The following is an 18,196-nucleotide window of genomic DNA, read 5'->3' as shown; positions in this document are numbered from 1 at the left end:
CACTTCTACCATACATTAGTTACAACTTCAGTGGAAGTGTATTAACTTTGAGAGAAATGCTTGACGCTTCATATTTAAAAAAAAAACCAAAAAAAAAACAAAACAAACAAACAAACAACAAAACCTAAGATGAAAATGCATTGTTAAAGATCTCAGTCCATAAGTAGATATTTTTTTAATGATATTTTCACTTTATGTGAAAAAAGTACATTGAACCATAGCGTTTGACAGGCTATCTAAAAGAAAGATTAAAACAGATAACGACTTTCCTCAATCCATTCAGTTTTACCTGTGGGCTATTCCATCAATGTTACATACTCCCAACTAACTTCCAATGAACATTTGTTACATGTGTACAATCAAACAAAAAGGGTAAATAATTGAACAAGGAAGGAATAATAAATAAGTTCTCATTTTTGTCTCAGAGATTTTGGGAGAAACAAGACGGATGGCTATATATATACATACAGATTTGTATTTCATGTTGTCTTGTGTTAACGGAAGAGCTCGTGTCAGTAGTACAACCCTCTTCGAGCGATTGTTGTGACATAGCGAGTAGGTATCGTAGAGAGCTTGCATTCTCATGCAGTGGGGTGTGAATTATACAGGAAGAATGATGTGATCTTTAGTTCGTTTGGATTACAATAATGCCTCTCGGTGAGAGAAATATAGAATCAGTGTGTTTTGGTGCTATAGTGATAGAATGGGAGAGTGAGGAACGTCTTAAAGATGCTGGGTTCACGGTCTCAAACAACGCTTTGGTTGGAGTCCTCGTTCAACTCACGAGTCTAGTAAGACATGCAGACGATATTTTTTGTGACATCTCTGAAGAATGCCAGAAGATTTTCGACAGAACAGACAAGATTCATAAGAAAGTAGTTTGGTTGGATCAAGTTGTTGGAAAGTTGGATGCCAAGCAGGTTCAGATTCGTAAGTAAAAAGTTTATCCAACTTTTTGATTACACATACCTGTACAGTTTGAATATGAGAGTGGGCGGGGCTTACCTGGAGACACCTGTCAACCAAGGGAATTTGCCGCCTCCCGTCCTAACGGTTTGTTGTGTACATGCTTCACCAGTATTATTCATTGGGTTTTTGAATTTAAATCATTTTGAAGCATTGCGTATATTTAAACTGACGTTGTTGATAAGAAAGAAAGAAAGAAAATTAGCTTTAAGCATCTAAACTGCGCTTTGACCATGGTATAAACAGAACTGATTTAAGTAGTTGAATTCTGAAGTATCGCAGATGATACTAAATTTCAAGCAGTTTCATTTACTTGAAATAAATTGATTAATATCAAAAATATAGTTCGTAGGATTAATTCAGCGATAGTTCCTGCTAAACGTTTGATAATTTTACCATTCTTAAAATTTTAGATACATTTAAAATTTCGAAAATTGTGAACACTTGTGACTTTTTGCAGTAACATGTATTTTGAAACTCAGTAAACCCGTGTACATGACGGCATGGACCGTAAACCACACACACCTTAGTGCTTTACCGAATCACAAACCATTAGGGACCGACCATTTACTCTTTGCAGGGTGCGGATGGGGGGAGCCAACCAGGAAATATTGCGTTTTGCACTGTTTATCGCTAGATATTTTGCTCTGTCAAATAACATGATTGATAGCATGAATGGAAAATGTACCCCCCCCCCAACAAACAAAAAAATCCAATCATAACAACTCCCCATCAAAATTAATGGTTGTCCCATACATGGTCTAGTCCATATTTCATCAAACACTGAAAGTCCCAATGCCACCATTGTAAAGTGTAAAGAGTTGCATATGTCATCTAAATCTTGAAAGATAATGGTTCTAAACATTGTTGGGTTCCATTAAAACCAGATAACACTGACCTTTCATTACATTATGAGCCATGTAGTTTTACCCTTGAACTGAGAAACCCTGTCGTTTTTCACTCTTTCAGTCAAAAGTTGGAATACATGATTTGATGATGTAACAATTGTAAACGTAAATAGCCAAGGCCATAATCTGTTGGATTTCCAGTTTTGACCTTCAAAGTATACCAGAGCCCCAGCTGATCACCAGTATTCTTCCAAGTCTTATTTTTATCTAATGCAATCATTTTCTTCTGAGATCCACATTAAAAAAGTTGGTTTGCCTCTCTTCATTCCCTCTCGATTCAGTTTGTCCGCAATGTGTGAATATTATGTATATAGGTTAGTCATTAATGGAATTTGTATCACATCAGTACTGAATATCTGAAAATCATTTAAACCTAACATCTTGATTATTGCACAGAACTGTTTATTTCAGATAGTTTTTTTAACAAATCATTTCCTTCCTTCCAGACTTTAGTTAGATTGGAAGAATGTTGAAATTTACGACAAATGGTGGCATTGGGGCTTTAAGTGCTGTTATGCCATATCAACTTGACTGTAATGAAACCTGCTCAGTATGGCATGTTTTTTATCAAATCTGATGTTTGACAACTTGTGTAATGACAAGTGAGTGGGTCATTTGGATTTTTAACATAGCTTGAACAATTTTTCAGTCATATTGCTATGATGTCTGCATTGTGACAGTTTATAGTGATGTCTAGCATTTGGGCATCATGTTGCAGACATGTAGCATGATGTCCCACCCAGTCACATTATCCTGACACCAGGCTGACCAGTCCTAACACAAACCCTCAATGCTGAGGACCTAGCAAGGCAGTTGTAAGTGCCATTTTTATATATCTTTGGTATGACTCGGCTGGGGTTCAAATGGTCTAACCACTAAGCCTGTGGAATGACAATACAATCTGTCTGTCACTGTTGGGAGTTACTCAGATACATTGAAGCATAAGAACTGTTCAGCAACATACCAGATTACAACATAGAAGGATTAATTTACAGGATTATGAGCAATTTATGTTACATTGTACAATTAATCCATCCATTTTGCAACAAGTCAGTGTTGAACCATGATAATTGTCACATGAATGATCCATGTCACATTTCCTAAATAACCAAATTATTTTGAATGAATGAAAGTTGTATCTGATTGGTTGCTCAATATTGATGGAACAACTGTCTGCCATTGTAACCTATTCATTCCAAATGGAAACAGGTGCAGAGGTTTCGTGCTGGTTTTTCAAATAAATTTGGGTATGTGCCAGAAAAACATGATGCTGTCGGTATTCCTGTACCTGTTTTAAGTCTTGAAAGTTAACTGTCTCAACATCAAAGTCTGTACTGTAAAAAGCTGACTTAACCTTTTCATACAATTGTTGTCCCGTATCTAAGCTGAATAGTCAGTGATTGTTGGCAACAACACAGCACCAGTAGGAGATTTAGCTTATGGCTTCACTGTGTTGCAAGGGTTTGATATTTGATTCAAAATGAAATAATGCAAATTAAAGTACTACTTCAGTTTCATAGATGTTAATCCAAGTGCTTACTTTCTGCTTCATTCCATTTGCATTGAAGAATCTTGAATATCGGAATATTTATTTGTTATCTAGTGTTTGCTGAAGTTGAAGGCCAAATAAAATTAAACATTTTATTTGGTACATGGAAACACTTTAACTGTTTACCTAATAAGTGAACTCAAAACCAAAATTGTTAATTGTGTGTGGATTAAGTTAATTGTTAATTGTGTGGATTAAGTTAATTGTGTATGGATTAAGTTGGTGACAGACAGTGATGATATTGGAATCAGAATACAATATATATGTGTTTTGTTCCATACAGCATTGCGAATTTTTGTCCTATCCGTAACTCCGTAAAAGTTCTGGCCGGGGTCATTATATATAGCTTAAAGTATCTAATTCATTTTAAATACTTTGTATGAAATGAATGATGTACTTTTAGCTACATTTAATGATACTGACCCGATAGTTAACTGAGTTACAGAGAGGATAAAATTTGTGTTGCTGTATTGAACAAACTAGTGTTGTGATGTTGACTTGTGATGCTGTCCGTTATGAACGCAGCTCCTGTAAAGATCAGAAACTCTTTCGTTTCAGTCTCACTTTAGTAGTATTGTTTAAAATACATTTTCTCCATTCTGTGTAAGTGATAAATCATGCATTGATGAAACTGGTCCATTAGCATTTGTGTCAGTAAAATTTTGGTCCTGGCCATTTTCCGTCCTTTCTGGTAGAAGGTACTGGTAGTTACAAATACAACTCTAGCAGAAACACTACAGGTGGCAGGGTTATGGGATTCCATGTGGATTTACAAGTTGTCACACATTGGAATGATATGGTAATATGCTGTACAGATCACTAAAAGGCCTACTCAACTATCCATAATTCAGAAGCTGAGAAATACTGATATGGGGAAACTATGCACAGATATCTCGTGTTGTGGACAAATCTGTCTGCAATAATTGCAATGTTGTATGAATAGGTGAGCTTAGATTCCAAACCAGCAGCATACCAAAGACAGATTTGGGGGCTTATGCAAACTACAAGTACTCTAACTCAAGTCTGTGTAAGGAAACCTTACGACTGACATAATGATGTGCTTAACTTTAGCTCCTGCTACATGAGACACTCAGTGGAACTTTTGCTTCATCCAAAGATACAGTGTCTGCTGAAATTAGAATGCATTTAATGTTTACACATGCAGACTTCATCACCCAATTTCTGGATTAATCCAGATATGACTGTGATGGCCCCATGCATGGTTTGTGTGCAAGACTTAGAATTAGTAGGTTTGTCCCAGGCCAACCTGGGTAGGCTGCCATTGTGTTTCTTGGAGCAAGTCACTTTAGTGTCTTGCCAACAAATGGCCATTCAGATTTGGACATTAAATACTAATCAATCAACCATTTCTTGTTTGGAGAGTGGAAAATAGACCAACTGATGTCATTTCACATCTGAGATTTGTGCACTTGTAACAGCACCATAAGAACATATATATCAATGTTTTACCTTTATTTTGTTAAAAACACATTTTATAGAACTGTTGCTTCTTTTTGGCCATATAAAAATGCATATTTGGCCGTATCTTTATCTCATAAGGGAAAACATTTACTTTGATTTTGGATGGGTTTATGTTGCTGAATCATTGTGAAACATATTCATAATTTATGTTTATATAAGTTTACATCATTATGGTTCATGGTATCACTTAACTCTGATACTATTAAACCCCCAGGTAACAGGTAATTGTGATTTTCCACCTGTGAGTTTTGTTAGCCTTTACCCCCCCAAGCATATATAGTAAATGCATGGTCATATCAATCTGGTTTTTCTCCAAAAGAGTTCTTATGATGTTCATAATTTAATCATTATTCATCCTGCATGGATAGTCAGATAGATATTTCAGTGAGACACCATGGCAATGTACAACTTTATTTTTAGAGAACAAAATTTGTGATTACAAATAATGCAGTTTTGTGCAGAAAACCCCACTTAGGCATGATTCTTTGTCCTAGGGAATGCAGTTTTGTGCAGAAAACCCCACTTAGGCAGGATTCTTTGTCCTAGGGAATGCAGTTTTGTGCAGAAAACCCCATTTAGGCATGATTCTTTGTCCCAGGGAATGCAGTTTTGTGCAGAAAACCCCACTTAGGCATGATTCTTTGTCCTAGGGAATGTCCTAGGGAATGCAGTTTTGTGCAGAAAACCCCACTTAGGCATGATTCTTTGTCCTAGGGAATGCAGTTTTGTGCAGAAAACCCCACTTAGGCAGGATTCTTTGTCCTAGGGAATGCAGTTTTGTGCAGAAAACCCCATTTAGGCATGATTCTTTGTCCCAGGGAATGCAGTTTTGTGCAGAAAACCCCACTTAGGCATGATTCTTTGTCCTAGGGAATGTCCTAGGGAATGCAGTTTTGTGCAGAAAACCCCACTTAGGCATGATTCTTTGTCCTAGGGAATGCAGTTTTGTGCAGAAAACCCCACTTAGGCATGATTCTTTGTCCTAGGGAATGCAGTATGTGGTTCAATTTTGATCATCTTGCAAATTTGTCTCATGTTCTTGCATTCTTAGGTTTTCACAGGCTGAAGAATAGCCAGTCACTTTTTCAAGATGTTTATCCAATTATACAGCTAGAATTTTATGCAAAATTTTTGTAATGTACATTATAAAATGAGGTAAATACATGCAGGACAAGTAATAATTCTAAGTCACCTTCCATGCAGGACAAGTAGTAATTCCAAGTCACTTGCAGGACAAAAAGCAACTGAATTTTTTGGGAGATCTGATCATCTTTGATCAATTCTGGTGGAAGAGAATACTAAAGTGCAATTAGGAGAACGCCTGTATTTTATGATTAGTATAGTGCAGACCTTTATTGAGAACCATGTTGCAGTGTCTTAGAATTTGTTGCTATGCACTATTGATTGATTGATTTTAGGTTTGTATTTAATTGCATATGAAAAGATATTATGTTAAGTTCAGTTTCGATGGGAATAAAGTTCCCTGCACATGGCAGCTGAGCAGTTTTGATCAGAATAAAGTTCCCTGCACATGGCAGCCAATGAAAGCTGTACCATATCTTTTTGTTGCTTTATCTATGAAAAGTTTGGTTGAGTTTAGGCTATGATGTTGTTACTACAGTAGTCTTTGCAGGGTTTGAACCAGCAACCCTTTGATTGCCATGCAAAACAAAATTCTGCTACTCTGTTGAAAAGAAAATAATTTATATGAGTATGCAGTGTAAATGGGGGGGGGGGGAAATTAGTACAGTATCATATATCATGTCAATTAGACATTTTAAGTGATTCCTGGCATTTACCTGGGTGCTCAAAAGTAGCTGTTTTGAAATGATTGATTATGTAGAGTTAATGAGCTTGAGGGGCAAATGCAACTTGTCTAGTCAACCTTTTGTACTGGCACTTTACTGTGATGCATATATTGCAACAGAACATTTTTGTTTAGGAGATTGCTACATTGTGTTGGTGTTGATATAGTTTTGTTTATGATTACTCATGAAAAATGAGGAAATTGCAAACATGGGTGATAAAGAAGTATATCTGATTGTTGCAGTGTCTTGTAACAGTTTAGAAACTCCTTAAATGTCTAGTAGTCCATAAACATTTAGTAGTTTGTTACAGCTAGTTACAGCATAATAATCTTATAATTATATGTAGCTGTTTGGAAGAGTAACAGTGTGCGGACCAAACAGTGATATTTAGTTGTTAGGGCTAGTTAGTCATGTATCATGAGCCTCTAGTGAAAGTGATATGCACACAAAACCTTACAAATCTATATCACATATATAATATATTCTTGCGTGTACATGAACTTATTAAATGTAGCTACATTTATGAAGATTTTAAACTTCACTTCATGTGCATATCATAAGGCCAGTTGACTTTTTGAAGGGTATTTCTGAAAGTAATCAGTACATATATCATCACTGTCAATTTATGGCCATTTCCAGACAATACAACAAGGTGGGCTTCCCAACTTAATTGCAAAAATTACAGCAGGCGATAAATAGGTGCAGACAGGTTGACTGGCCAGCATACCATATTTGCCCTTGTACAGATTGTACAAAACTGCAAACACGGATCCAGATCTGTTGTTTTATAGTACATGATGTCAATATCTACACTGGTGATTATAATTATTATGATTCTCCATAAACAGCATATCAATAGATCCTGATCATTAGATGCATTATTTGCTTGCAGGTCTGGGTCCATAGTTTTGTAGCAGGATGCACATTGTATAGCATTAGATATGGGCATGCCAATAACAAGACGTATTTCATTTACAGTAGATAGTGCACTTTGTGGGGACCACAAAAAGTGTCTTGCAGTGCGAGAAAAGATCATATCAGTGGTGTCAAAAAATGAAAGGAAGCATTATAATAGAACTGATAGTTATTAAAACCTTGTAACAGTATATTAAAATGGGTTCTTAAAACCTTGTAACAGTATATTAAAATAATGCCTCAGAGATATCTTTATGAACCTTGCACCATGCATGAAAAATTTAATTTTGCAACAAAAGATGTGAACACTGCAAGATCAACATTAGCATGTTTTTTTCTGTTCTTGAGTTTTGTGCAGAGCTTTGTTGCTTTCAAAGTATGAGTTATGCACTGAGACATGTACAGTTTATAAAGTTGGAGGTAGATATCACCTGTTAAAATTGATTTGTTACCAAATTATTCAGATGTGAAGAATCGCAGAGAAATGTCTTAGTAAAGGTATTGTTTTTAATTAAAGAGAATTAATAAGGAGGATAAATTTGCAATGTGAATATGCTGTAGTCAACGTAAGTGTTTTTGCGTGTACATAGTTTTACCACATAAATAATGGGCAGTTGCATCGCATTCCATAAGAATTGAAGGTTAATGGATGGAAGTAGAAGAGAACCAGCTCCTCAACCAAAAATGTTTTAAAAATATTCAGTAGCTTTTGATAGTCTAGATAAAATTTCAGGTTACAGTTAAATATTTTACCAGATAGATTAATTGATTGTCATTACCCAAAATTACCACTTTACACATCTTTAATTGTTTAAAAAGTCATTAATGCATAAACTCAACAGGTTGTTTCTGAATCAACCCGTCTGACAGGGTGAGTTTTCTATTTTTTTGGGGATCCATTTTCATCTTAGCCACTGAGGTAGTTAACTATTTCCATAACTCAGGCTGGTTGTTCAATAGTCTTGCATTGCATGACCACATCACAGATGGAGTTTAAAGGGAGGTAATAGCATTGCAGTTACAGTGTCAAACTGATCTGCCAAGTGACCTTGACACAGTTGTAAACATCACGTGGATATGTGAATATATGTCTTTTTTTTTGTTGCTGCACCTGCAGTTATTTAACCACAATTTAATAAATGTTCTATTTATGACAAATATATAAATTTATGAAGTATTTTTGGAAGCAAGTTGTCAGGAACAGCTGACATTTAAATGGGTGATGCACCCATCTTGCAGCTTCGAAGGAATGCTTGGTAATCACCACACTCTATTTTTATGAATACAATAAATTGAATATGTGTGAACTACATATGTTTCAAATACATGTCAAAGATCAGAAGTATTGCATGACACACTTTGTAATAAATATTATTAATTAATAAAATTTGCACAATATTGGTATTTGCTAAAATGTTATGACTACAAGCAAACTTTAAGTTTTCATTATTTTCTATACTTTCCATCTTTTTTGCGATTTTCCAAGACCAAGGTCCCTTGGGGCTCTAGTGGGTCAAATTTATTGGTCTCTTTTCACCTTCAGGGTAACCTGTTTACAATTTTATCACTTACTATGAAATTGTCATTTGCTGATTGCATCTATGCAGTTATTATTTGAACCTAAAAGTTCTTTACAGTTTTGCACTCATTTTCATTCAAATGGGTGTAATTCTGAATTGAAATAGTGCCTTCATATAACTCCGTCATGGGTGTTGTCTTTTACATTACTGGAGACCAGTTATATAAAATAATTAATATTTTTAATTCTGGTAGCTTTGATAATGATGTCATATTTTGGATCATTGTGAATATTCCATTTTCTTATACATACACTGTATCTGTATGATTGATTGGCTGAACTTTCACTCCAAATACTGTCATCAGACACTGAAACTGCCTAATTGTCATGATTTTAAATTCAGTTAGTTCGTGCTTTTTCCTTAGGGATTTTGGGCCATAATGGGAGGGAACAATGGTGGAGTGGAGGGTAGGGATCTCTATTTGGTTTTCCTATAATATATCAAGGCCCCCCCCCCTTACACACCACCCATTTTCTCCTGTTATGGCACCAAATCCCTGTGATTTTACACCTTTCCCAGTATTTACTTAAGATGAACCATGATGTCCTAACTTTTTCCTTTGAGAAGACATTGATAGGATTGTTCAGACACATGGTGTTATATAACAGATATACACTCTTTATAAATTACTTATATCTGACATAACTTGCTGTAAATTTGATAAGGACTGTGATTAGCAAACAGAGTGCAAAGGTAGCCATTATTGAATCATGCTATCTATTATATGTCCAGTAGGAGGTTAAAAATATTGGTAAAAATAGCAGTCATTTTAATTAGCATGATATCTAATACTAATCTCTACCAACAAAATGAACCCCAGATTGGCTACCTGATTCAGAAAATCAAGTTTTTTTAAAAAACATTCTTTTTTTTATGGTCAGAAAGATATCTTGGGTCATAAAAGCAAGTATAGGGTTGGTCAGGATTAACCAGAAACAAGGCTAGATAAGGTTTGGGTTTTGTATGAGATCATTTAGTTATCACCTTAAATGTTTAAAGTAAGTTTAGCATGAAAATAAGATGTTCATTAAATCTGTATGATTTGCTTGATTAACTATCAAAGCATGAAGCATCTTGCATTCAGAGTGATAAAATAAGCATATTACTTATTATTGGAACTATGACAATTATTGTCCAATTAACATAATATTCACCTTTAAAATTTGATTGTAATTTAATAAATCTCCATCATGTCCACTCTTTATGAGAATATTGGTTTAGATGATGTTTAATTATTGAGATGATAAAACTTGCTGATAAGGAGGAGTCCACTTAATGGTATGATTTAAATAGCAATATTTTCTTAGAGTGTGAACAAGTAAAGATCTCTTAAGCTTAATCTTTGATAAGAGTATTGTGGAGGATCATGGGATTTTGTCTTGATCATGGATAGGATATTTTTTTCCTGATTTGCAAAGCTGATGTATTACTGTATTACAGTATGGTTTAGGTAATGCACAAGATCACTGCACATTGAAGATGAATGGGTTAATGGGGATATTTGTTTGTAATTACCATAGATCAGGCACTAGTGTATTTGTCAGGAGGCCCATGTATTTGGCAAAACATGGGTCATTCTGGCCAATGGCTCATTCTTTTTTGTTAAAATTATATTTAACTAACATGTAAAAAAAAATGTAACCTGGAAAATTTTCAAATTTTTTTTTTCCACCTAGACATTCTCTGTTTGTCCCGCTAGTGTTGGACTGTGCAGAATACATTTCAGATCTGTAGATATTGTTTTTGGTGAATTTAGAAATGTGAATGTTCTCTGCTAGAAACCTTTTCTTTGTAGGGACTTTTTGTTTTACTCAGTAATTGGTTTAAAATTTGAAGTCATAAAAATGTGGCAACTATTGCCCAATCAGAATACTCAGATACAACGTATGTGTCTGTGCTTTGTTTCCCCATGGTCTGCTAGTGATTATCGAACACAGTGAAATGCACGTGTTAAACAAAAGTATGTACAGTTCGATAATTTTGTGTGGACTGAATTGTAATGACATTTAAGAAAAGCATCAGTCTTTTTGGTTTTGCTATATTGATTTGCTCTTGTGGTTAAGTTTTTAAAGATTAGATTTTTTACATGTATATAGTTGTTTTACAGTCACTTGTGTCCTAGAGTTCTAATCACATGTACATGTTAATATACCTGCAGTACACTTGTAGTAAGTAAAGTATGTGGAAAGGTTCTTCAGTTGATGAGACTATCCATGCTGGATCATGTTCAACAACTAAAGTGTGATTTCTGACTATGTGATCATATTTATCTTTTAGTAATGGTGCTTCATTAATCATCATCCCCATAGGCAGTTCACCCTATTAGTGAATCAGAACAGTTTTCCTGAGGGGAATATTTCACTTGCGACTGACTGGTCAGTCTTTGCTTAAGTGTGTTTAGTTCACAGCTACCAGTCCCACTTATAACAGTTGTTCTAGATTTTTTAAATTTTTGGTTTGATATTGTCAGCATAATCAGTATTGACAAAAACATGACTTGAAATCATAGTTACAGAATGGATTCTTAATGTATCATGTTTGGAATGTGTATGATTATATGGTGAAGGCAGTTGAGTACTAATCATTGCAAGAAATTCAAAAGCTTTCATCATTAAGAGCAAAGGTGAGTCTTTTCTTACATGTAGTTTAATACCAGACTTTTTCTCTGAACCTTTATGTGCATTATATAGTATTAAACTTGCAGTAGCAGATAACACATTGCACATCAACTTACTTTTTTAATAAAGTAGCAAAACGTGTTAGCTAAGTGGAAAAAGTGTAACCACTAACTGAAGTTCGTTTCTTGTTGTAGGAGACATTTTTTATTAGATTTTTCACCAGGTAGAAAAAACCATATGACCGGAAACAACTGTGCCACTTGTTACTGTGTATCTCAAACCATGAACAAGGGTAACAATAAAATAGGTAGCAACTTGACCACTAGTTACTGTGTAGTTCAAACCATATAAAGGGGTCATAATAAAACAACTGAACCATTGCCACTTGCTATTGTATGTTTCAAACCCCATTGTTATCATCATCCCAACACATGGGCAATAATCAGCTGAGTTCCTTTTGCACAAGTCATGACTGTGATTGCTTATGGACAATACAGATTCTACTGTATCTAGATAGAGGCTTTAGTAGGACAATTGTGAGATTAATGCTAATCTCTAAAAAGTATCATACCCCAAAAATCCCTGCAGAATGTGCAAAAGAAACAAAGCATATCTGTAAGCCTTACCTTCATTTTTTTCCATTAAATCCATCCTGTAGTGAAAAAAAAAACCTAGTCCATTATCATATTTGGACATCTTGTCAGTTTGGTCTGCAGAACATAACTTTGAATTAATATGCAAATATGGGCAAATCGTTGTTCACTAGTCTCAGACAATTTTATGGAGTTTTGGAGTGCTTCAGGACCTTTATTAATTAAACTATCTTTCCAGAAAGAATTTATTTTAATCTCAGTAATTGTTATGTATATAAAAATAATTGCTCATTTGTTTATTTCTGTAATCCAATATGCATGCAAAGATTGTTATAAACCAACTGAAATTTGGCAGACCATGGAAACAGTTTTGGTAGCAAAATCTGCAAGTAAGCTAATTCCATTGTATGCCCGCAAAAGTGACTAAAATTGTGTAATTTGTTGAAAACTTAACAAGTTTTGTTAGTGTGCAGAAATATAAAAGCCTCTTCTTGTTTGCATGGCTTGTCTTCCAGTGAAGTTTAACAGAATACATATCAATCCCAGCTAAGTGTCTGGTCAGCCAGGCAACTATTGGAAATGAAAACTATCAATTCTGATTGCTATGTCAACAAAGTCATTCTGGTTTTATCAGATCTTTTGGAAAATGAGTCACCATGTATCAAAGACCATGGTCTCTTTGGAATATAGTAATAGTTTACAAAATATCTTTGGAATCCTTTCATTATTTGGCTGGTAAAGTGTTGGAATCTTCGTTGAGCTGCTACAAAGGGATCCTTTTCTGTAGCTCTGTCACCTATGATGATCAAAATATAGAGATTTGTTATATTTAGGGAGACAGTGTCAGTATGAGCATCATCTGGGTGCAACATTTTCTGTTTGAAAATGGACAGTAATGGTAACAATAAAATGATTTCTTAGACAGGAAATTTGGTATAGGTTGAGAGGGATACCATTTGAATGCTTTATTAGAAACTTTGGCTCCCTGATTTTGAAGCATCAAGATAATTAAGAACAGTTTACAGATGCCAGACCCAAATAAGAAACCAAGTGTTGCAAAAAAAGCCATTTAATTGTTCACTTTGATAGTACTTTGATTTAAATTTCATGGAACAGTCATACCTTAAACTTTCTAATACAGTGAAACAAGACTTGAGGGATTGTTTTATCAAGCAGGTACATCTTAACTTCCAAATACAGTCAAACTTCTGAATACAGATTACTGTTTTACAACCAAACCTGGCTGAAGAGATTACTGTTTTGGGATCTTAATGTACATATAAATTTTGTTTTATAAAGTGATGACCTCTATTGACAGACCAAGTGTATTACTAGGTATAACTTTTTGATTTTGGCAAGGGTAGATCTAAATTAAGACATGAATTATTGTATGATAATTTATATTATAAAACTACTAGTACCTCCAAAAGGCCAAACCAAAATATATGGTTCTGGTAATGCAACCTACTCTACTTTATTGCTCCCATATCTGTAACTCTTTGTCGTTTGGGGCCCCGAGTGGCTGAGTGGTCTAAAGCGCTCTCCGTTATGGATCACCGCCGTCTCACCTCTGTCTGCGTGGGTTCGAATCTAGGATTCGGCCAATGTGGGTATGTGAGAAAGCTTGCCAGTAGCTTCTCGTGGGTCGGTGGTTCTTTCCGGGGTTTTCCTGGGTTCTTCCTCCACCATTAATATTGGCCGCCATGCATAGCCTATCATGTGCTGAAAAATGGCATTAAACCCCACAACAACAACAAAATCTTTGTCATACATACAAAAACAAAACACATTTATGCCTAATGTATCCATTCATCTTCAAAGCTATAACTTTAAATTGGAAACTGTGACATAAATCGATATGAGCTGGATAAAAAATTAAAAAAAGTTACTGTGTACCTCTCTGTCCTATTTTTTTACACACACAGTTTGGAGAAACACACATGCTTAATGGGTTTGGGCAAAAACACTCATGCAATTATTCCCAAAGTGGTATAAAGGAAGAGAAGAAAATGCAATTTGATTAAAATCAGATCTCCAATGTCCTATGTGAAGATCTGAAAACGATTTGCTTAAGGGTCATGTTCTGCTTACCTTTTAATTAGCCAGTGGAAATACAGCTTTATGAAACCTAAAAATGAATCAAATCATTTGGTGCACAGTCATGCTATTCATCAACACTGCTCAGTCTCCAAACGTAAAGATATAACAGTTCAGTTGATTGGTTGATAAAATTGGCAATTGTGATAATAACATAGGTTACCAGAACATGATCCCTAAGTAGTCGCTCTCCAATCTTCATGTATAACATGGAGATCCGATTTTAATCAGACTGAAAAGAAATGTAGACTCAAATGCCCCCTGGGCCTTCCCTGATTTTAGAGGCCATTGGTTACTCAGGTAAGAGGAATTCTCTGCTTCTGAAGGTGTTATGGTGGGGTAGGCTGGTAATGATATGTGTTTGAATTCTCTTAATAAAGAAGCAGGTAAAGATATTTGAAAATCCTGTTGTTTTATTTAATGTTTTTTCAAAATGACCAAATTACCACTTTTTCCATTTCTGGAATGATAGCTCATTGGGTAATGTGATCCTGACTATAGTTTAAGGATCAGTAACAAAGCTAGCAAAGAGGTGTTATCTGCCTAGTACATTAGGAATTTATCTGACGGGTGTAAATAAGTTGCACTTTCATGAGAAACCTGGCATGGATTTCCAAAACCATGGAGATTGATGACCAAGGTTCACATTTAGAAGGGGCATATGGCGGCTTGTTGTTTACATATAATAAGATTGATTTGTATCATTTATTTTGTGTGAAGAAGATAAAATGGTTTTCAAGATAAAATGAAGTATGTGCATTTTTGGAATTTTATTTTAAAAAGTCTTAGACAGTTGGCTGACATTTTAACTACGTGCATCGTAAATAGAAATTAAAATACATGAACATAATGTCTTTTCACACTTCACAGGGAGAATGAGTGCAATTTCTGGACAGAGAAGCAAATTGCAAGGATTTGAAAACATGTATGTTTGTGCTTTTATATATTTTGTAATAAAAAAATGCAAATTATATTTATTTTTAAAAATATGATATTTCAAAGTTTGTCCTCTTGAGAATGAGTTCACTTCACAAACTAAGCTTTGCCAGAGTAGAGTTAGAGTTTGAGAGAGAGATAGAGAGACAGAGAATGGGAAGGTTGGGGGAGAACATAACCAACCAATCAATGCATCCTGTTTGTGGTACGTGCAGCTACACAAAAAGCTAAGTGTGCATACAGCTTAATTCTTATGCCCTTGATTTTCAAAGCAGGTGACAACTTATTCAAAGAAAAAACTGAACCCTGGAGAAGAAGAGAGATTTGATCATTCATTGTTATTGATCTGAGTGTTATATATCTGCTTACAGTCATCCATCCCATTAAGCTGATGATTACAGATACAATCATCAATTTACATATTAAATTGTAGTCTAACTCTTCTAGCTCCCTCAGGTCACATTCTGAGGAGAAAACAGAAAATAAGGACATTGCTCAAGGCTATGTCTTTAATAATGTATCACAGAGGCTGTACCTTACATTTTTCATCTGCTTGGTGGATCAGTTTTCTGCCTGAATAATGCAGCTGTAAACATGAAATAAAAGGGAATAATGAAAAAATTACAAGCATTGAGGCAAGCTATGGTTTCATGTTTTCAGGATTTAAAGATGCTTTATGCAAGAAGCCTAATTACAGGGGAAAAATAATACAGTTTACTGTAAATTTATATAATTTCAGTTTGTCAGAAGAGTTGTCAGCATGATTTTTTATTAATGACAGAATTAGCTAAATCTATCTTAAGCAGCTGTCTTTGGTAAATGATACCTCCTAAGCCAGGTAATTGCATAACAGAGGTTTGTTTCTATAACAGCTTGGTTTGAGAGACCTTAAAAGAGTGAATGTTTGTGGCAGGTGGATGCTTTAATGATTGTGAAGACGTTTGATGTAGATTTAATTGTACACTGTGTTAAACAAATTTATTTCCTTTTTTTAAGGGCTGTGGTGGTTCAGGTATTCATGTGTTGGACTTGTGACCAAAAGTGTTGATTTGAATCCAAACATCAAATCAGCTTGGGTCATCTATGGAGTGCCCTTGGGGAAGGATCTTTATTCAAATTGCCTTGGTACTAAAGAACTTGTTTGCTGCTTACTGTGCCATAAAATTTCAAACCAAACTAATCCTTTTCTTAATGAGAAAATGTCTGATTGCGGCTTCATACTTAATTCTTGCTTCATGGAAGCAAAAATTTCTGTATTTCCTTCTGTTATAACATTATGTTTCTGATTTCATGGTTTGAAAGATCCTAAAACTTTCTACATTCAGTTGAAAGATCTTTGTGAAAAGGCACAAAATGCAGATTTTTTTCTCCCAGTTCTTTGAAAAATTCTGAGCAAGTATCACAGTACTTAATGTATTGTGCTAACCCAGTAACAAGCAGCATTTTTAACGGGTCAGAGCACTGTTGGACTAGTATTTTTTAATGTTCTATTGGTCATAGGCCAGAAGAGCTTATGGTTGCTCTGTTATTCATGGTCCATCGTCTGTTGTTTGTCGGCCCATCCATTAGCATAAGTTTGTTATCACTACCCTTCATGAACTACATCGAAGATTAACTTGGAACTTTACACAGCAATTCATCTCATGGTCTAGTTTGTCCTAAATGCAAAATGGTGTTGCTCAGATACCCAATATGGCCAACATGGCAGCCATCTTGATTTTTTAAAATTGCTACTTCTTCTCAATGGATAGTCATATCAACATGAGGTTTTTGCTAAAAGACTTTTTATGATGTCTCGTTGGTGGTAAATAAAAATGGTGCTTATCTGGTGACCATTATGGCCATTATATGGCAACATATTGAAAATGTTGTTATTGCTACTCCTTCTTACAAAAGACTTCATATAATGTCTTATTGGTTCAAGATAAAAGGTGCCTACAATGTCCATCTTGGAAATCTTGTTCTGGCTAATACTCCTAAACAGCATGGGGTTTTCACTACACTGAATGTCTTCTTTTGATGTCTACCTAGTCCCAAATAAAAATGATGCCAGTTTGATATCCAGTATCATTGCCATGGAAGCTATCATTAAAAGTCTTGTTAACACAACTCTGCTTGGAACAGCAAGTCATATTCATGTGGGGTTTTCACCAGAAGACTTCTTATGATATCTGGTTGGTCGTAAATGAAAACGATGCTAATCTGACAGCCAATAGGACCACCACAGCAACCATCTCGAAAGTCTTGATATTGTTACTCCAGAATTGAAAGTCATATCTTGAAAATATTGTTATCTACTCATCCAAATTGATGGTTACATCAACAGGGGGTTTTCATGAGTGCACTTATATAATACCTAGAAGGTCTGAAACGAAAATGCTGGTCATACATCTAATAATGGCTGCCATGAATACTGTCTTAACAATCTTGTTGTCACTACTTTCACTGAATGAATGATCTCATGTTATGTCCCCTTTGTAATAAATGAAAATGCTGCTAATTACATCCAATATTATAATGAACCACAGCAGTTAATTTGAAAATATTGTTTTTGCTGAAGAATGTCAGGTGGTTTCAACACTTGACAGTTAAAAGGAAGAAGGGGTCTTATCTTAAAATTCCTGGAAATTCTTTTCACCCAGAGAGATTCTGTTTTTGAGGGGTGTTTACCCTGTAAAATTTCATGCATGTATTTTTTGCATACAGCAGGAGATTCTGAGAAATTTACAGTTAACTTTGTATAG

At 35.0% G+C, this 18,196-nt stretch overlaps 1 protein-coding gene across 1 annotated transcript in view; it reads left to right on the top strand.

The window, feature by feature from the left end:
- The first annotated feature begins 555 nt into the window (after positions 1 to 555).
- Positions 556 to 18,196, top strand: part of LOC149786087 (uncharacterized) — a 157,431-nt gene continuing 139,790 nt past the window's right edge. The window contains exon 1 of the mRNA XM_089976381.1: positions 556 to 930. Coding sequence (XP_089832507.1) covers positions 648 to 930 — 283 coding nt within the window. The 5' untranslated portion in view covers positions 556 to 647. The remainder of the gene's footprint in view (positions 931 to 18,196) is intronic.

The sequence above is a fragment of the Sinohyriopsis cumingii genome, chromosome 12, assembly GCF_028554795.1.
Source record: "Sinohyriopsis cumingii isolate HCF-2022 chromosome 12, ASM2855479v2, whole genome shotgun sequence".
Lineage (NCBI taxonomy): Eukaryota > Metazoa > Mollusca > Bivalvia > Unionida > Unionidae > Sinohyriopsis > Sinohyriopsis cumingii.
Note: the sequence above shows the minus strand (reverse complement) of the source record. Positions and strands in the feature narration are given on the sequence as shown.